This window comes from Mustelus asterias, unplaced genomic scaffold (genome assembly GCF_964213995.1).
Source record: "Mustelus asterias unplaced genomic scaffold, sMusAst1.hap1.1 HAP1_SCAFFOLD_69, whole genome shotgun sequence".
In the NCBI taxonomy this organism is placed as follows: domain Eukaryota; kingdom Metazoa; phylum Chordata; class Chondrichthyes; order Carcharhiniformes; family Triakidae; genus Mustelus; species Mustelus asterias.
Window position 1 is genome coordinate 1,347,225 of NW_027590131.1, and position 21,385 is coordinate 1,368,609.

At 46.0% G+C, this 21,385-nt stretch overlaps 1 protein-coding gene across 1 annotated transcript in view; it reads left to right on the plus strand.

The window, feature by feature from the left end:
- The window catches only part of LOC144483439 (NACHT, LRR and PYD domains-containing protein 3-like), a 32,649-nt gene that overhangs the window by 5,204 nt on the left and 6,060 nt on the right, over positions 1 to 21,385 (plus strand). The window contains exons 2-4 of the mRNA XM_078202125.1: positions 3,255 to 3,476; positions 3,566 to 3,631; positions 16,164 to 17,513. Coding sequence (XP_078058251.1) covers positions 3,255 to 3,476; positions 3,566 to 3,631; positions 16,164 to 17,513 — 1,638 coding nt within the window. The remainder of the gene's footprint in view (positions 1 to 3,254; positions 3,477 to 3,565; positions 3,632 to 16,163; positions 17,514 to 21,385) is intronic.

Consider the following 21,385-nt stretch of genomic DNA (forward strand, 5'->3'; position numbering starts at 1 on the left):
GGCGCAGCATTGCACAGGATCAGAGCCTCGGAAATGCGATTCCCTCTTTCCTTGTTCCTTATATCTCACTGAGCAGATGCAGAGCGAGAGCATAGAAAGCTAGAATTCACAATTTCACTCTGTTCCTGCACACTCACCTCAGCTTTATTTAATTTCTGAATGTATGATTTATTTTGGATTATCCCAGAGATCTCAGGACAGATGCATGATGTCAGATATTACCATTATTTATCAAACTGTTTATTTTACCATGACAGATATTACCTGGTGTTTGTCAGATTGTTGCTTTTCATCCATCTACAGTTGCAGATGCCGGCGCTGAAAAGTGGGTAGATATTCTACACCATTAAAAGCATCACATTGAACCGGGGAAATTCTTCAAAGACTATGAATTAATCACTTTCCAATTAGAATCATTTCGTCAGAACAATCTCCTCGCATCACCTATTATTTCAATTTAAACTAACTTTATTGTGTTGTCTGGTCTGTGCTAGTTTGAACTGAATACTGCTCAGTATGTGACATGATCTGTGTTATCGAGTCTTGGAAGAGAAAGGGTTAATGTTGCTGCTCTGTAATTGTAATGACTATTCCTAATTTTATCATCTGTATAACTGTAGTTATTTACAATTAAATGCTTATTGGTTAATTAGTTAAATGCTAATTGTGAATCATTGGAATGCTGAAATTAATACGGACACAAGCTAATAAAGAGCGGGGGACTGGTGCAAATACTGTAGCTAACAGTGAGCGTGAAACTGAAAAGACCATAAGATACAGGAGCAGAATTCAGCTATTCTGCTCATCGAGTCTCCTCCACCATTTAATCACGGCTGATAAGTTTCCACCCCCCCGTCTCTCTCCCCCACCCCCCCGTCTCTCTCCCCCACCCCCCCCCCGTCTCTCTCCCCCACCCCGCCGTCTCTCTCCCCCACCCCGCCGTCTCTCTCCCCCACCCCCCCGTCTCTCTCCCCCACCCCCCCGTCTCTCTCCCCCACCCCCCCGTCTCTCTCCCCCACCCCCCCGTCTCTCTCCCCCCCACCCCCCCGTCTCTCTCCCCCCCACCCCCCGCCTCTCTCCCCCACCCCCCCGCCTCTCTCCACCCACCCCCTGTCTCTCTCCCCCCCACTCCCCGTCTCTCTCCCCCCCACCCCCCCGTCTCTCTCTCCCCCCGTCTCTCTCCCCCCACCCCCCGTCTCTCCCCACCCATTTCTCTCTCCCCCACCCCCCTGTCTCTCTCTCTCCCCCACCCCCCGTCTCTCACTCTCCCCCACCCCCCGTCTCTCTCTCTCCCCCACCCCCGTCTCTCTCTCTCCCCCACCCCCCGTCTCTCTCTCTCCCCCACCCACCGTCTCTCTCTCTCCCCCACCCCCCGTCTCCCTCTCTCCCCCACCCCCCGTCTCTCTCCCCCACCCCCCGTCTCTCTCTCCCCCACCCCCCGTCTCTCTCTCCCCCACCTCCCGTCTCTCTCTCCCCCACCCCCTGTCTCTCTCTCCCCCACCCCCCGTCTCTCTCTCCCCCACCCCCCGTCTCTCTCTCCCCCACCCCCCGTCTCTCTCTCTCCCCCACCCCCGTCTCTCTCTCCCCCACCTCCCGTCTCTCCCCCACCTCCCGTCTCTCCCCCACCCCCCGTCTCTCTCTCTCCCCCCCCACCGTCTCTCTCTCTCCCCCACCCCCCGTCTCTCTCTCTCCCCCACCCCCCGTCTCTCTCCCCCACCCCCCGTCTCTCTCTCCCCCACCCCCCGTCTCTCTCTCCCCCACCCCCCGTCTCTCTCTCCCCCACCCCCCGTCTCTCTCTCCCCCACCCCCCGTCTCTCTCTCCCCCACCCCCCGTCTCTCTCTCCCCCACCCCCCGTCTCTCTCTCTCCCCCACCCCCCGTCTCTCTCTCCCCCACCCCCCGTCTCTCTCTCCCCCACCTCCCGTCTCTCTCCCCCCACCCCCCGTCTCTCTCTCCCCCACCCCCGTCTCTCTCTCCCCCACCCCCGTCTCTCTCTCCCCCACCCCCGTCTCTCTCTCCCCCACCCCCGTCTCTCTCTCCCCCACCCCCGTCTCTCTCTCATCCACCCCCCGTCTCTCTCTCCCCCCACCCCCGTCTCTCTCTCCCCCACCCCCGTCTCTCTCTCCCCCACCCCCGTCTCTCTCTCCCCCACCCCCGTCTCTTTCTCCCCCACCTCCCGTCTCTCCCCCACCCCCCGTCTCTCTCTCCCCCACCCCCACCGTCTCTCTCTCCCCCCCCCCCCACCGTCTCTCTCTCCCCCCCCCCCCCACCGTCTCTCTCTCCCCCCCCCCCACCGTCTCTCTCTCCCCCCCCACCGTCTCTCTCTCCCCCCCCCACCGTCTCTCTCTCCCACCCCCACCGTCTCTCTCTTCCCCCCCCCACCGTCTCTCTCTCCCCCCCCCACCGTCTCTCTCTCCCCCCCCCCACCGTCTCTCTCTCCCCCCCCCCACCGTCTCTCTCTCCCCCCCCCCACCGTCTCTCTCTCCTCCCCCCCACCGTCTCTCTCTCCCCCCCCCCCACCGTCTCTCTCTCCCACCCCCCCGTCTCTCTCCCCCCCACCCCCCGTCTCTCTCCCACCCCCCCGTCTCTCTCCCACCCCCCCGTCTCTCTCCCACCCTCCCGTCTCTCTCCCACCGCCCCGTCTCTCTCCCACCGCCCCGTCTCACTTCCACCCCCCCGTCTCTCTCCCACCCCCCCGTCTCTCTCCCACCCCCCCGTCTCTCTCCCACCCTCCCGTCTCTCTCCCACCGCCCCGTCTCTCTCCCACCGCCCCGTCTCTCTCCCACCGCCCCGTCTCACTTCCACCCCCCCGTCTCACTTCCACCCCCCCGTCTCACTTCCACCCCCCCGTCTCACTTCCACCCCCCCGTCTCACTTCCACCCCCCCGTCTCACTTCCACCCCCCCCGTCTCACTTCCACCCCCCCGTCTCACTTCCACCCCCCCGCCTCACTTCCACCCCCCCGCCTCTCTCTCTCCCCACTTCCCCCGCCTCTCTCTCTCCCCACTTCCCCCGCCTCTCTCTCTCCCCACTTCCCCCGCCTCTCTCTCTCCCCACTTCCCCCGCCTCTCTCTCTCCCCACCCCCCCTCCCCCCCGTCTCTCTCCCTCTCCCCCCTCTACTCTCTCCCTGTCCCCCTCTCTCAGGCCCGGTTGAACCAGATGACTCCACGCCGTACCTGTCCCCACCCCTGCTCCCTCCTGTACTCAAAACACCTGGGAAATCCCTGAACAGATCCTTTCCTTCTCATTCCCAGTGCTTACCTTTCACTCTGTTTTCCAATACGCTCCTTATTATTCTTTACAGAAAGTAAAGGAAATCGCAGACAGTGGGAACCTCGCGGACTGTTCCAAACTGCTCCTAAATCTGGTGATAGAGAAAGGCCCTCGGGCTCTCAGGGTGATGTGGGAATCCTTTGTGGAAATGCACCGTGGGTTACCAAAGTTGGAGAAAATACTGAGAGAATTACCGACACTTGGTACAGTAAAATCGCGCAGTGAATTAACCATTGCAGATTGTTCTGATATTGCACATAGCTGATTTCATGACTGTAATTCCTTTAATCAGGTCCTGATGCATTTGTTTACATGAACATCCCACAAGGTTTATCGGAAGTACCCAGTAACCTAAAAGGTAAGTGATGACAGTGAAGAATTCAAACTAATTATTTCACTTCTAAGAGTCTGAATAATTAGTTGTCAGAATTTGGGAATCAGAAAATCGAAGTCTCGGAATCAGGGTTAAATATTGTTTGAATTTGTCGTCCATCCTCATCTGTTCTGCACAGGTTCAAGTTTGCAATTCATCCGACCATACACATTAGGAGCAAATGTTGACCCCTCGGTCCCTCTAAACTGCTCCACCATTGATCAAGAAGGCAAATGGGATGTTGGCCTGTATCGCAAGGGGAATAGAATATAAAAGCAGAGATGTCTTGCTGCATCTGTACAGGGCATTGGTGCGGCCGCAGCTGGAATACTGTGTGCAGTATTGGTCCCCTTATTTGCGGAAGGATATATTGGCCTTGGAGGGAGTGCAGAGAAGGTTCACCAGGTTGATACCAGAGATGAGGGGTGTTGATTGTGAGGAGAGACTGAGCAGATTGGGTTTGTATTCGTTGGAATTTAGAAGGCTGAGGGGGGATCTTATAGAGACCTATAAGATAATGAAGGGGCTGGATAGGGTAGAGATGGAGAGATTCTTTCCACTTAGAAAGGAAACTAGAACTAGAGGGCACAGCCTCAAAATAAAGGGGAGTCAGTTTAGGACAGAGTTGAGGAGGAACTTCTTCTCTCAGAGGGTGATGAATCTCTGGAATTTTCTGCCCACTGAAGTGGTGGAGGCTACCTCGTTGAATATGTTTAAATCGCGGATAGATGGATTCCTGATCGGTAAGGGAATTAGGGGTTATAGGGATCAGGCGGGTAAGTGGAACTGATCCAATTCAGATCAGCCATGATCTTATTGAATGGCGGGGCAGGCTCGAGGGGCTAGATGGCCTACTCCTGCTCCTATTTCATATGTTCTTATGTTCTTATGAACAAGTCCATGGCTGATCGCATCACAACCTTCACACTGCATTCCTGTTTTTCCCAATCATCTTTCGTTTGTTGTGCTTTATATTTTTTCACTTCAGCAACTCTGAATTACCAGAACCTCATTTCCTTGTTCTGTGTATTTTCCACCATAGTCCACAAATACTTCGAATGCCTGAACTTCACTGAACCGTTGCCAAGTTTGTTTTTTCAAGTTTATTCTTTAAATAGTTCAAATCCTCAGTTAACTAATCCATTTCGGGGGATTAGCGGGGGTAAATATGTGGAGTTACGGGAAAGTGCTTGGGTGGGATGTTCTGTTGGGTGAGAGGAAAAGAAGACCTGGTTTTCCCAAGATCTGCCCAGCTACTATGTTCTTTATCTGACAAATGTGTTTCCTTTAAAAATGCAATTTTGCAGCTTTGATGTTTCAGCTGAGAGAGCATTTTTCCCTGAAGAGGTTTATATCAGGTTTACATTCTAGCTAATTACCTTGAACACATCCATAATAATCTGCATTTAATTGATCTGACCGGAGTATCAGCTGGGCAAGTAGCCTGATATCAGAGAAGAAAGCATTGAGAGAGGGGGAAGGAGAAAAAGAAAGAAAAATGTACTGCCAATACAATGGCTTTTACATGGTTCCCTTGGGATCACTGTGAGATAAAAACTATATACATAAAAAGGTTAACTGCAAATTTGATCCATTTCCAAGTGCTGAAAACCAAATGTGCTCAAACTAACAAAAGTGGCTCGCTATTCAACCCATCAAATGTCTACTTGAGTCTCATAACTATAATTCTCCAGAGCAGATGTTCCGACTCTGAGGCCCACAGCTCCATTGGTGATAAGCCACATGAGTTACACCTTCCATTTTCAGGAACGTCTGAGCAGTTTCCAACGGCATTTTGCATTCCAACTGTGGTACAATAAACACCAAAATAATTTCACCGTTCAGCATCCAGTAACTGGCCTTCCACGTGTGAAAATTTCCACTGAATTTTTACTAAGAATCCAATTACCCTTTCTCGACGTTTTGAAATTCCAGGCAGGTCCCCACTTCTGTAACAATTCCAGTCGATGTTATAACGGGATGGGATGATCCCAGAATTAAACTCTGGCTCAAAGGATTGCAACTTTTAAAAAGAAAAAAAAATAAACGTGGACTAACAGAGTCACAGAACCACTACTTAGTTTTAGCAACAAGAAAGGAACATTTATGAAACAATGAAAAATGGATTACAATAAAATACACCTTTACTCCTCCTTTAGGCCACCCAATATACACACGTTCTAAGAATAACACGAATGACAATGTACAATTGCAGGAAACTATGATGGTCTCATCAGCACACACGATACTGTTTGCTATTTCTCCTCCGAATCCGCTCAGATGCTTGTCTTTTGCGAGTTTCCAAACTCCACTCCCAAAAAAAATGCTTCATGTCTTTCATTATATCTCACATCGACTTTGTCGCACAAATCCTCTCCCGCAAACATCCTCTCTATCACACACATCCTCTCTATCACACACATCCTCTCTATCACGCACATCCTCTCCTGGCACACACACCCCCACTGGCACACACACCACCACTGGCGCACACACCCCCACTGGCACACACACCACCACTGGCGCACACACCCCCACTGGCGCACACATCCTCTCTATCACACATATCCCCACTGGCGCACACACCCCCACTGGCACACACATCCTCTCTATCACACACATCCTCTCCTGGCACACACATCCTCTCTATCACACACATCCTCTCCTGGCACACACATCCTCTCCTGGCACACACCCCCCCACTGGCACACACCCCCCCACTGGCGCACACACCCCCACTGGCGCACACCCCCCCCACTAGCGCACACACCCCCACTGGCGCACACACCCCCACTGGCGCACACACCCCCACTGGCGCACACACCCCCACTGGCGCACACACCCCCACTGGCACACACACCCCCACTGGCGCACACACCCCCACTGGCGCACACACCCGCACTGGCGCACACACCCGCACTGGCACACCCACCCCCACTGGCACACCCACCCCCACTGGCACCCTCACCCCCACTGGCACCCCCACCCCCACTGGCACCCCCAACCCCACTGGCATCCCCACCCCCACTGGCACCCCCACCCCCACTGGCACACACACCCCCCACTGGTACACACACCCCCCACTGGCACACACACCCCCCACTGGCACACACTCCCCCACTGGCACGCGCGTCCCCACTGGCACGCGCGTCCCTCCCTCCAGCACGCGCGCACTTCCCCTCCGGCGCACGGGCCCTCCCTCTGGCGCACAGGCCCTCCCTCCGGCACGCGGGCCCTCCCTCCGGCGCACGCGGGCCTTCCCTCCGGCGCGCGGGCCCTCCCTCCGGCGCACATACATTCTTCTGTTGATTCCTTCACAATCTCCATCACTTTCTCTCACACTCTCTCACTCCTTAACTCATTCACTCACTCTCTCTATCACATCCTCCATCTCACACACATTCACACACTTTCAAACTCTCTCACTCACTCTTTCACACTTTCCCTCACACCTTCATCACCTCTCTCACAGATTATCTCTCTCTCTCAAACTTACTTTCTCATGTTCATTCTCTCACACCGTTTTTCATACTATGTTTCTCACCACTTCTAATTCACACCCACACATTCTGCTCACTCACTCTCGCTCGCACACTCTCTCTCATTAAGGTATTAAGGATCCACTTGTCCCGTAAAATGCTCTTGTCTTGCCGCTATTACCCAATTATAGATTCTGACGGCCTCTGTTTATTGCTCGTGTTCCTTAACTGCAGCAGTTCTCTGGTTTGTGCAAAGTTGACCTTTTTCCCATCATGCTCTGCAGGCATTTCGCTGTTAGTCCCCCTTTGAGCATTAGCGAATTGGAGCACAATTGAGCCTCATCAAACCTCACTCTTGTCATGCAGCTTTAATAGAAACACATTCCAAGCATTTCATTTAATGAGACAAACAAGGACAGCAATTCAATTATTGCTTCATTTTACACTTCTCGTACCAATTCAAACAAACAGTTGCAACTCATTAAATCTTCACTCTACTTGAACTAACTGAACATCAACTTTCAATTGAACTTTAACTCTTAAACTGCACTTTAACTTTAACTGAACATCAACTTTAACTATTTAACTGAAAATAGATACTACCCAGTTGAGGAGAGCATTGGCCATTAAATAGATGTAGAATCTATTTTCTCCTTCTCTGAAGCATCCTTCAGGGTACAAGTCTACTTGCGATGGTCGGTCTCTTTGAGTTATCGCTGCCAAACAAAGGACTCACATGGCTTTTTATCCACAATTCTTCACTCGCCTCCGGAAGATTATCTGTCATCCAGCTAATTGTGTAACCAGAAACCGATCACATGGCTCGAACATCCACTGAAATTACTTTTGAAAGACGCCTTTACGCTTAGTTCATTTTATATATCCCATACATAACAGCTATATAAATCAGAGACGCAGTGTTTCTGTTAATGTAAACAACTTCCCTTATCTGGGCCAATACAGGAATTTCAGAACACAGCTCCCAGACCACAGTCTCTTTCCGACCGGTACCTGGTTTTAATCTATATGTTGAATAAAAATCCCAGCATGCTTCTCTCCCAGCGAGAATACCCTTTTTACAGTCACTGTTGCCATTATTCTTGTTAAGTCATTGTTGTAGCCGTTCTTTCTCCGTCCACACCCTGTTTAAGCAGATACTCAAATCCATGTCATGTTACATTCGAAGTATATTGATCAGTAGTTCGGGCTTTCTTACGTACAATTACGTTTCTAACTTATTTTCCATTTCATCTCTCTGGAATTCAAATAATCAAAGTATGCATTTGTTACTTTAGCGTCGAAACTACAACAATAATTGCAACATGCAAAGTAATTTTTATCCATAGTTGTATTTGTACTTTCGCACCCAATTCCAAAATTCCTCTCACCAGTTGGTTCCGTTTGTTGCTGCAATCAGTTGCCTGGTTTTCCCTCTTTGTTGAATGATTTGGGCAATCGTTTGGTGAATTCTATCTGTTTCTTGATCCATTGCAAGTCTTTATGTAAAATTACAATGTTAGTTTCACATTTATCAACGTAATTGCCCAAAGTACTGTTTGATTCTTCAGTGACATTGTCAATGTTTTCTTCCAGTTTATCTCTGTCGACCAGCTTGAGGTGGCCTCAGCATGATGGGATCTGGGCTTCAAAGCAAAGGATGGTGTTAGCAATGGGAAAAACTCTCACAGCCATATTCCTATTCTTTCAATTAGGTGGTAATACAATATTCCCCGTTTCCCTTATAAGGAACTTGGACACTGTCAATATCGAGGGTTCGGGTTTCCATTGTACAACTCAGATGTTTGTCTGTTTTAAATCCACACAAGGCTTTTACGCTGGGATATACAAGATCATACATCATAGAATCCTACAGTGCAGAAGGAGGGCATTCGGCCCATCGAGCCTGCACTAACCTCAATCCCACCCAGGTCCTATCCCCATAACCCCATGCACTTACACTAGTTACGCACCCTGACACTAATTGGCAATTTAGCAAGGCCAATCCACTTCACCCGCACATCTGGACTGTGAAAGGAAACCGGAGCACCCAGAGGAAACTCACGCAGACACAGGGAGAATGTGCAAACTCCACGCACACAGTGACCCAAGCCGGGAATCGAACCCGGATCCCTGGTGCTGTGAGGCAGCAGTGCTAACTACTGTGCCACCGTGCTGCCCCTCATAAGATCATGAGAACATAAGACCATAAGAAAAACAGACGTAGTTTGTTCAGCTCCTTGGGCCTGCTCAGCCATTCAATAGAATCATCTGATCTGACATTCCTCATGTCTACTTCCCCGCCATTTGCCATAACCCTTTATTCCCTTGCTGATCAAAAATATGTTTCTCAGCCTTAAAAATACGCAATAATTCTTCCGCCACAGCTCTGTGTGGAAAAGAGTTCCAAAGACACTCAACCCTGTGGGAGAAGAGTCTTTAATTGGCGTCCCTTTATTCGAAGTCTATGCATTCTTGTCCTAGAGTCTCCCATGACTGGAAACATTCCCTCAGCATTTATCCTGACAAGCCCCTTAAGAATCCTATCTGTCTCAATGAAATGAGTTCTCATTCTTCTAAATTCCAATGAGTAGAGTCCCAACCTGCTTAATGTTTCTTCATAAGACAATTCCTCCGTATGGTCTGTGAAATGCCGTGAATGAAATAATATATTGCTTAAATAAGGGGACCAAAAATGTTCACAGTACTCCAGATGTGGTCTCACCAACACTTGCAACACGACTTCCCTACTCGTTCTCCAACACCATTGAAATAACGGCCAACATTCCAGTAGATTTCCTGGTTACCTGCTGCACCTATGTGCTTCGTGCTCAAGTACCACCAAGGTACTTTGTCTTGTGACTTGCTGCAGTTTTTCTCCATTTAAATAATACACTTTTCTTTTGTTCTCCCTTCCAAAATGAACGACTTGTGTGGGATAGAGGGATAGTTGGCCGATTGGATAGGTAACCGGCTATCTGATTGAAGACAGAGGGTGGTGGTGGATGGAAAATTTTCGGACTGGAGGCAGGTTGCTAGCGGAGTGCCACAGGGATCAGTGCTTCGTCCTCTGCTATTTGTGATTTTTTTATTAATGACTTCGAGGAAGGGGCTGAAGGGTGGATCAGTAGATTTGCTGATGACACCAAGATTGGTGGAGTAGTGAATGAGGTGGAGGGCTGTTGTAGGCTGCAAAGAGACACAGGATGCAAAGCTGGGCTGAAAAATGACAGATGGAGTTCAACCCTGATAAATGTAAGGTGATTCATTTTGGTAGGACAAATTTAAATGTGGATTACAGGGTCAAAGGTAGGGTTCTGAAGACTGTGGAGGAACAGAGATCTTGGGGTCCACATCCACAGATCTCTGAAGGTTGCCACTCAAGTGGATAGAGCTTTGAAGAAGGCCTATAGTGTGGTACCTTTTATTAACAGGGGGTTGGAGTTTAAGAGCCATGGGGGTTATGCTGCAACTGTACAGGACATTGGTGAGACCACATTTGGAATATTGTGTGCAGTTCTGGGCACCTCACTATAAGAAGGATGTGGAAGCGCTGGAAAGAGTGCAAAGGAGATTTACCAGGATGCTGTCTGGTTTGGAGGGTAGGTCTTATGAGGAAAGGTTGACAGAGCTAGGGCTGTTCTCTCTGGAGCGGAGGAGGTTGAGGGGAGACTTAATAGAGGTTTATAAAATGATGAAGGGGATAGATAGAGTGAATGTTCAAAGACTATTTCCTCGGGTGGATAGGAGCTATTACAAGGGGGCAGAACTATAGTGTTAATGGTGGGAGATATAGGAAGGATGTCCGAGGTAGGTTCTTTACTCAGAGAGTGGTTGGGGTGTGGAATGGACTGCCTGCAGTGATAGTGGAGTCAGACACTTTAGGAACATTTAAGCGGTTATTGGATAGGCACATGGAGCACACCAGGATGATAGGGAGTGGGAGAGCTTGATCTTGGTTTCAGATAAAGCTCGGCACAACATCGTGGGCCGAAGGGCCTGTTCTGTGCTGTACTGTTCTATGTTCTGACTTCACATTTTCTTAAATTATGCTCCATTTGCCAACTTTTTGCCCACTTACTTAGCTTACAATAAAATATTTATAGGTTATTTGAATCCATCTTGCATCTTGCCTTTCCACCTATTTTTGTATTGTCTGTAAATTTGGCTACAAAACATTAATTTCCTTCATCCAAGTCATTATTATATATTGTAAAGATTTGCAGTCCCGCACTGGTCCCTGTGTAAACCCACTGTTTATAGGTCACCAACCTGAAAAGGAACCCTTTATGCCACTCGCGGTTTCCGGCCCATTAGCCAGTCCTCGATCCATACCAATACACTGCCTCAAACATCATGGGCTCATATCTAATATCTTGAACTTTTTTGACGTACCTTGTAAAACTCCTTCTGGAAGTCCTAATACAACACATCTACTGCTTCCCGTCTCTCCACTCTGATTGAGAGTATCTCGAAAAAGTCTAATAAATTAGTCAGACATATTTCCCTTTCATGAAGCCATGGTGATGCTGTTGAATTAGATTATAATTTTACAAATCTGCTGCTATTGCTTCCATCATAATTAATTCCAATCTTTTTCCACAGTAGGTGTTCGGCTATTCAGCCGATAGCTACCTGCTTTTTGCCTCCATCCCTTTTTGAATTGGGATGGCACATTGGCATGTGGGGAAGGAACAAGCAATTATCTTGTCTCTTTGATAGAATTCTGCTAATGTGGTACCCACCAGCTTTCCCTTCATTAACTATTTTTCCTTTAGTTCGTGAATAGCGTGATTGGCACAAACTCTGTATTTTATTCTTCTTTTAAGGTTTTGAATTCTATTCTGCAGACAATTAAATGATGGAAAAATCTTATCATCTGTTGCAACTTCATTGTCATTCCCAATATTTAACTTTGTCTTCCCATCTGCAGATCACCTCATTCCTGAACACATAACAGCCCTAAAGTGTTATTGTAAAATTACTTTACAGTCATTAATTTCTAATATATTAGCATTTAATTAAGTATAAATTCAGCAACATATTTTTCATGCCTCTGTATACGTTAGCTGAGTTTACATTAACATTACTCCGCATGCATAACACACAAAAAACTTCATATTACCTTTAGAAATTGAGGCCAAGATTCAAATTGACCAGAAGCTGAGAATATGTTTAACTCATCACTTTTCGAACAACTAAAAGGTCTTGAAACTCAAAAAAAAACATATAGACTAAATCATATTACTCTTTGTTCCTTAAAAACAATTTTTAAAAATGCTTATTAGCCTCTTAAACAGTATGTAACTTCTTAAATACGAGTTGCTAATATCCATACAATCAATTTATTTAAACAGTTAAATATCCAGGCATGGCAGCTTTAAGAGAAGGATTAAATTATCAGATACAGCAGTGCCCGAGTTGAAATGGAAGTTAAGTGAATTTAATCACAAATACTTTAATTCAAAGGGTAACAAATTAGTTTAAATGTGTTCACCTTTTCTACAAAAAGACAAAGCCTTTACATCCCCAATTATCGTTATGTTGTGATAAACAATCTTGAAGTCTTGAAGCTGCTCGACTTCCTTATTGTCTTGTGCTTCATGAGCTATATATTTGAAGAAAACACAAAGTATACATTTGGCTTGGAGCCAAGTTAGTTAATACAGTCCAGATATATCTGTCTATTTGAGAAAAACTGAAAGATAAAATCTGCTCTAAATAAAAAATCGCAATCCGTATATGAGATGTGCAATAAATTTAAACAGAGAATTGTTAAGTTTTTGCTAGTTGGAAATGAAAAAAGAACAAAAGTTTTCAAAAGTAGTTACATCATCACTGCCCGTTTAAAAAAAATACAAATAAGTTATCAGCAACCGTGCCCAGGATTAAGGAATTTCAAAGTTTTGCCTGGTTATAAATTTCATTTTTCATTCTGCTCATGACCCACATTTGATTATAAACTGTTTATTGAAACTTTTATTACAAAATCGTAATTAAGGTAAACAAAACATGAAAGCTACCAAGACAGCAAAGAAAAATCCATACCAGTGTTTTATTAGACACACAGACTCATCGAGCATGGATGCCTCGCATTCACATATCCTCTGCACAGCATTAAACTTTGCTTTCATTCATTGTTAACGACTTATAACTGAAAATAGAATATTAAAATAAAATAAGGGAATAGGTTCAGACAGGAGTCATCATTCTTCTTTCTACAAAAACTGCAATTATCCTCAAAGCTAAAGGTAAATTCTGAAGAAATTATAAACAATGCCTTTCTGGTTTAACAGTCAATCTCTCTAAGCCATAGATAGTCTTTGAAGTTAAACCAAAGTGTAAATAATTATAGTTTTTGTCCCATCATCACCACTCTCCCGCCAAAACAAAGCAGGTGCTTCAAAAACTCCTGTATCATTTTATCACAATTATCCTCTCCTGACTCAACCTATTTCAACATATAACTGCATGCATTTACCAAGAAACTTGAAACCAGCTAATGGAACCAAATCACAGAGGGTTAACCAGCACAATTCAATGCCACAGACAGGAGGCACAGATTCGCTGGCAAGAAAAATCACACGGACCTGTCACACAACACAGAAACTTACTCAAACACAAGTTTCCTTATCAAAGCGTATTGTGTTTTAAATGTGCATTCAGAATGCTGTGATTCAAAGCCTTTTCCCAGATTGTTAGTTAGCTTATTCATACAGGCGTGATCTGTTTTATCTGTGACCTGAGCCTCCCACCAATTTACAGCACAGCAGTGGATCGGTATGAACCGACCCTTGCATTTGCCTCTTGCCAATTTGTTTACAACATTTCCAGGTGATGTGTGGGGACATAGTTCCTTCCCCTCCCAGTTCTGTAACATCGCGCAATCACTTGCTCACTTATTTGTTTTGGTGCAAATGGCCCCTTGGGTTTATTTGCGGTCTATGTGAGGGTCGTGATCATGGGTGCAAGTGGACCTGATGGTTTCACCAAATGCACACCATATCTCCGTCCCTGTCGCTGTCTTCATCCAGCTCTATGTTCCCAAATGTGTAAAACAACCCACCATAGGCGACAGTAGCAAATTCAATAATTCAATTTATCACTGATTCCATCCACCCCATGGTTCTTAAAACTGCACATCATACCATTTGAGCTGAGAATAGAGACGTCAATTTATCACTCTCTATGTCAGCCTCTATCTCCTTCTGACACGTTATGTCGTTAGACAGTTTTTGATTGTGTTCTGTGTTTCACTTCACAGTTGCCTCGAATTTACTATATTTCTGCACTATCTCCCCAAATTCTTGTTAGCTGCATCCCTCTCTATCACAGCTCTCTTTCTCATTATCGTCCTTCTCACAGTGTGTATGAAAGTGACTCACCCGTGACACTTGCATATCATTATATTGTTCAACTTCTAAGGCCACATGACAATTTCAAGTTTTGCTTCACTAAACTTCTGTTTTAACCTTGCATTTTCCAGCTGCTCCCCCTATGCTGCCTCACAGGCGAGGGACACGGGTTCTTTTCCTGGTTTGGGTTACTGTCTATGTGGAGTCTGCACGTTCTCCCTGCGCCTGCATGGTTTTCCTCCGGGTGCTCCGTTTCTCTCCCACAGCCCGAAAGACGTGCTGTTCGGTTCCTTGACTTCAAGAAGGCAGCTCATCGCCACAATCGCAAAGGCAATCGGCGACGGACAATATATGCTACCCGAGCCAGTGACATCTGGATCCAGTAAATGATTTTAAAAAAACCTCTCCAATGGACCCTCTCGCACAAACTCTCTTGCACAATTTCTGTCACAATACACTCTCTCTCACACACACACACGCTGTCCCACATACACAGTTATACACATGTTCTCACATACACATTCTCAGACTCACTGTCACTCGCGCACACGCTCTCACACTCTATCCCTCACAGAGACTCACACACACGCACTCATACACACATTCTCAGACTCATCGTCACTCAGTCACACACAGATTCTCTGTCACATAATCTCTCGCATGGTCTTCCTCTCACATATTTCTCACATACTCTCACAATCTCTTTCTTATGTACACCCACAACACCCTCATTCTTCCTCTCACACGCACTCTCTTCCATACACGCTGTGTATTTCTCAAACACACATCGATAACTGTTTTGCGCTCACATTTTCTCTCGTTATCTTATATCGACATTCTCACTCTCACCGACTCAGTCTCACAATATTATCCTCTCGCCTTTCCTCACGCACACTATCTCCCTCTTCATCGCTTCCTCTGTCATTCTCCCTAACACAGTCTCACAACCTTTATCCCTCAACCTTTCCTCTGTTATTATCGCATTCTGTTTAACACCCACAGTCTCAGGGAATTTTTCACTCTCATGTTCCCTCCCACACGCTCTCTGTCAGTTGTTCTCCTTCTCTGTCACTCTCACATAATCTCACACACACTCTCTCGCACACACTCTGCTTCTGTCTTTCTCCATCTCTCTCTCTCTGTGCACTCACTCACACATATATATGCACACACAAACTCCCCACTCACGTGCAATAATTGTTCCTCAGGATTCTCGCCCTTTCTCTGCCCTGACCTGAACTCTGCTATTCGCTGTCGTGATACGAGCTCTGTAAGATTCAAATTGAAATAGAAAAGTGGAGTTTTCAACACTTTGCTGCTTGTCCAATCACAGCCTCCTTTCTCCCCATATTTTCTTTATTTGTGGTCTAATTCTGTTGCATGACAAATGACATAAAAAGAGAAAATTGCGGAGAAACTCTGCAGATCTGCAGAGGCAGAAAGGGAGACCGGTGTTTGGATCAGATTTGACTTCTGCAGAGCTGAGCTGTCCAGCCATATTTATTAGGCTGAATAAACAGTTCAGTGGCTGAATTTGGCCCATGGGCCATTAGTTGTCAAAGCCAGTTGTACAAAAATCTATGTTGGAACTGAACTAATGCCTGCAATATTTAATGGATTGGTCAATTTTACCGGGATGTTTGTAAAATGCCAATAGAACTAACTTTCTCTCCATTCTTATTGAAGATCTCCAACAGAAACACAAGGAGACACTCCGGGTACAAACTGAAACACTGAGAGTGAACACTATCCTCATAAAGGAGAAGGTTAAGATTTTCCAGCTGGTTGGTCGATACGCTGAGCTCACGGTTATTTCTACTGTTCGAGATCGGACACTTGTCGAACATGAACTGCTGGCAAGAGGCCGAGACCATGAAGAATGGAGAGAGAAACATCTCCGGAAAGAACTGGAAAAAATCCGAACTGATCAACTGTTTCAGAGCAGCTTTTCCCAGAGAAAATTCAAATCTGGGAATTCAGCAGCAGTGAGCGGAGTGCCGGGAATTGGAAAAACAACAATGGTACAAAAGATTGTTTATGACTGGGCCACTGGGAAAATATACCCACACTTTCAATTTGTTTTCAGTTTTAAATTCCGGGATTTGAACACTATTAACTGTAGAATAAACCTGAGGAATCTGATACTGTTTTTCTATCCTTACTTTGGGAATATTCTGGGAGAGCTCTGGAAGAACCCAGAGGGATTGCTGTTTATATTCGATGGTTTGGATGAATTCAAGGACAGGATTGATTTTGCTGACAATCGGAGAAATACAGAACCTCAGTACATGTGCACAGATCCTGAATGCTGGTGTGAAGTGTCTGACATTGTGTACAGTTTAATACAGCACAAGCTGCTCCCAGGATGTTCAGTGCTAGTGACCAGCCGCCCCACTGCATTACATTTATTGGAAAAGGCTGACATCAGTGTCTGGGCTGAAATCCTGGGATTTGTTGGTGATGAACGGAAGGGATATTTCAACAAGTTTTTTGAAGATCAGACGGTGGCAGCAGCCGTTTTCAAACACGTGGAGGAGAACGAGATCCTGTACACCATGTGTTACAACCCTTCCTACTGCTGGATCCTCGGTCTGTCACTGGGTCCCTTCTTTACACAAAGAGACAGGAAACAGCAGCAAGTTCCCAAGACCATCACCCAACTATATTCCTACTATATTTACAACATTCTGAAAAACCATGGCCGAGAGGTTGAAAACCTCCGTGATGTGTTACTGAAGCTTGGTGAGATGGCCTACACAGGAGTGTCTGAGAAGAAGATTGTGTTTAGAAATGGAGATTTGATCAAGTACAAGCTGGAACCTTCCCAGTTCCTGTCTGGATTCCTGGTGGAACTTTTGGAGAAAGATGAATCTGCCCAGAGTGTGGTTTACACATTCCCACACCTCACCATCCAAGAGTTTGCAGCTGCACTCACACAATTCCTGACTCCAGATCCCGGGGAGATCGGGAAACTCCTCAGTGAAGCCCACAGTGAGGAAGATGGGCGATTTGAGATATTTCTCCGTTTTGTTGCTGGTCTGTCCTCCCCACAGTCAGCTCGACCCCTGGTGGAGTTTCTGGGTCCGTTTCTTCATCAAACAACCTGCCGAGTGATTGACTGGGTGAAGGAGAAGGTTGAAGGGCAGATTGGAGACTCACAGACTGAAACTGGGAAGAGGAAGCTCCTGAACGCATTCCACTACCTGTTTGAGTCTCAGAATAAAGCACTGGCTCGGAACACAGTGGGATCTGTGGAAAAACTTTCATTTAGGGAATTGCGACTGACCCCAATTGACTGTGCGGTCCTGTCTCATGTCATTGGACACTGTGATACAATAAAACACCTCGATCTAGGGCGATGCTACATTCGGTGTGAAGGGCTCCAGCGGCTGGGACCCGTTCTGCACAAATGTCAGGAATTGAGGTAACTGTTTGGTCTCATAGCGGATATTTTCATTGTTGAGAAGCCATTTCCTTTGTTCCAAATAAAACAGACACATGTTCAGTTGAGGAAGTCAAGAGGGAAACAATGTCCAATGGTCACAGAGAAAGCGCGGGAGAATGGCACAAAGTCATAAAGCTCATTTGAGAGCAGATGCAGACATGATGGGCCGATTGGCCTCCTTCTGAACCTGTAATAAATTTTGAATTCTCTGATAAAACTACAGCGGTTCAAGAAGGCAGATTCTCGTGGGCAAATAGGCATCGGCAACAAATGTTGGCAAAACCAGCGATGATCACGTTCCTTGAGTGAATAAAAGCATTATTGGGATAAATTTTAAATAATTAGAGGTGTAAAGGCCTCGTTACAAAATTTTAAAAAAGGATATTTCACTCTCCCAACAGAAACCATCTGATTATGTATGATGCGAGAAGGAAATTTGTTTCTCTTGTGTTCGGTACAGCTTACAGTTTGTGGCTAATTATTGTCAGGATTATTTTCCTGCACGCTGCCTCTGTTATGTATTATAGTTGGTGTGTGTTTTATCGGGACAGTGTCCTTTTATAAGTCATGTGATAACTGGTAACATCAGTCAGGGTCGCAGTGGAGGTTCAGTCTTGTATTAAACCTCAGTGTGCAGTTATGAAAAGAAACCTCCCTTAGGTTACAGCAGCCCACGCTGTTTCTGTTCCATGGTTCTGACTGCAGCCTCATAAAACCTGAATCACTCGCTGTGTTTAAAAAAAATAGCTTTATTCACACTGTATTTGCATCTTTTTCAAATCACTTTAAATCTTGTTGTTGATCCTTGTCCGAGCAGCAACATTTTGATTTGCTACCTGTTCTCTCCAGCACCATCACTATTTTGAACATTTCTATCAAATGTCCTCTCAGCTTTCTTCCTTCCAAGGTGAACAACCTCTCCTATCAATCCTCGTGTCTGAAGTTTCACATCCCTGTAGCCAATCTTTTAAACATGTTCAGTGCTCTCTCCAATGTTTTCTAAGCCTTCCTAAAGTATGACGCACTGAACTGAGATCTAACTGATGTCTTTTGCAGGTTCAGCACAGCCTCCTTGCTCTTGTACTCTATGCCCCTATTGACAATGTTATGATCCCAGCTGATTTCTGGACAGTCAGGTCGAAGAGTAGAAACCCGGCTCAGTAAAACATAACTTTTATTTATTGTTTTATTATTTAGAAATGTAGATGAACAGAATAACAAGGTAGGCGATTAACTTTTAACAAAAGAATAAAACCTTTGTTAAAAAAATAACTGCAATGCACCACCCCATCTAACTTCACAGATGTCTGCAGATCTGTAAGGATGACACGAGTTACAAAATAGATCTTATGTTTTAATGTTCCCAGTAAGTACACAGTTACTGTAAACCAACAATCCACCTGTGGTTCAGAAATACCACTCTGAAACTCAGTGACAGATGCCACCCAAAGTAACTTCAGTGGATTCTTCTTCAAATCCCCCCAAATGTTTGTAACAATGTGAGAAAACCCGTCTCACTGGGACTGATGCTTCCGCTCCAGAAGCTCCACTCGAGAAACAAAAGCAGCTTTTGGAATCTTTTCAATGCTTTCTGTCAGGTGCCTTCACCAAGGATCCCTGTCCAATATTTCAATGTTTCCTTTCATTATTCCTCCATACTCAGCCGTGCCAACAGACACCAGCGCCTCATAGTCTGTATGAAGGTGTCACCAACTTTAGGAATATATCAGATATCTGGATTCTCGTGAGCAAACTTTACAATGTCTGCACCTCGCAGCTTTGTCTTTAACTGGGAGCCTCTCTCTGCTCCTCTCTTTAACTTCGGGAGCAGTAGCTAGTTCAGATTCAGGTTTTTTTTGTCTCTTTGACTTCTGTCTTCCTGGCACTCCTCTTTTCCTCCTTGGTTTCTGACGGTGATTTATCTTGTGGGTCCTGCTTTCTGAGTCCCTGCATTGCGCTGCCTCTCCTGGCAGCCTCTGTGAACTCCATCTCGCTTCTTGGGTTAACTGGTTGCAACTGAAACTCAGTGTTTCTATCATTCATTGTGGACTTCTGAATATAAGCAACCATTTTTTTAACCTCTATAACTCTGACAATGTCGTAAACCTTAAATTAAAATGCAGGGACACAAAAAACCCGCAGGCAGGCAGCTTTGTTTAACACGAAGTGAAATTAAATCATAGAAATCATAGAAACCCTACAGTGCAGAAGGAGGCCATTCGGCCCATCGAGTCTGCACCGACCACAATCCCACCCAGGCCCTACCCCCACATATTTTACCCGCTAACCTACACATCCCAAGACTCTAAGGGGCAATTTTTTAACCTGGCCAATCAACCTAACCCGCACATCTTTGGACTGTGGGAGGAAACCGGAGCACCCGGAGGAAACCCACGCAGACACGAGGAGAATGTGCAAACTCCACACAGACAGTGACCCGAGCCAGGAATCGAACCCGGGACCCTGGAGCTGTGAAGCAGCAGTGCTAACCACTGTGCTACCGTGCCGCCCTAAAGTTTTGGCTCTTTCTTAACACACAAGCACAGAAACACAAATTCAACTTAAACTCATGAATTATTATCTGATGCCTACAAACATAAACTATTTCACAGCAGTAAAGCCCAAGATGCTGTATTCTTTATTAATTGCTACCTACACTTGCCCTGCCAATGGCAATGATCAATGTACATATACGTCCAGTCCCTCTGATCCTGCAATCCATTAACAATTCCACCGATTATTTTATATTCCTTCCTCATGTGCATGTTTCCGGAAAGTATCACCTCACCCGTCTCTGCATTGAACTTAATCTGCCACCTATCTGTACACTCCACTATTGTCCATTTTTCACTCCAAGATCCCCTCTTCACAGTTTACGACGCCTCAAAGGTTTCTGTGATCAACAAACTTTGAAATTTTCCTCGATACTGCAAATACCTAGATCATTCATATATATCAGGGAAAAGCAAGGATCCTAATACTGACCTCTCGGGTTCTCCACTACCGACATCCTCCAGCCTGAAAAATACCCATTATTCATTGTTCATCCAATTTTGTATCCACGTTGCTACTTTCCCATTTATTTTATGAGCTTATGCCACAAGTCTGTTGTGTCACTGCATCAGATGATTTTTGAATCTCCATGTACACCACATCAACAGCAGAACCATCATTGAACCTTTCTGTTGCTTCCTCCAATTCACAGCAATATAAAGCCAGTCACCAATGGCATTTCTTTTTACCATCCAATGAATTTAGTTTCCTCTGTGTCGCTATTAGATTCACCATTTCCCTTTTGAACTCAGCGTGGGCCGGCTCAGAGTAGCTGAATGATCAACTGACCCTCGGACCCTCAGCTAAGTTTAACACTACTGCTCCAGGCTGGAGCCGCAGACTTGACTGAATTGGATTGACCAACTCTTTTCGGTTGTGGTTACTACCTCCTGGCCCTCTCTTCATCCAC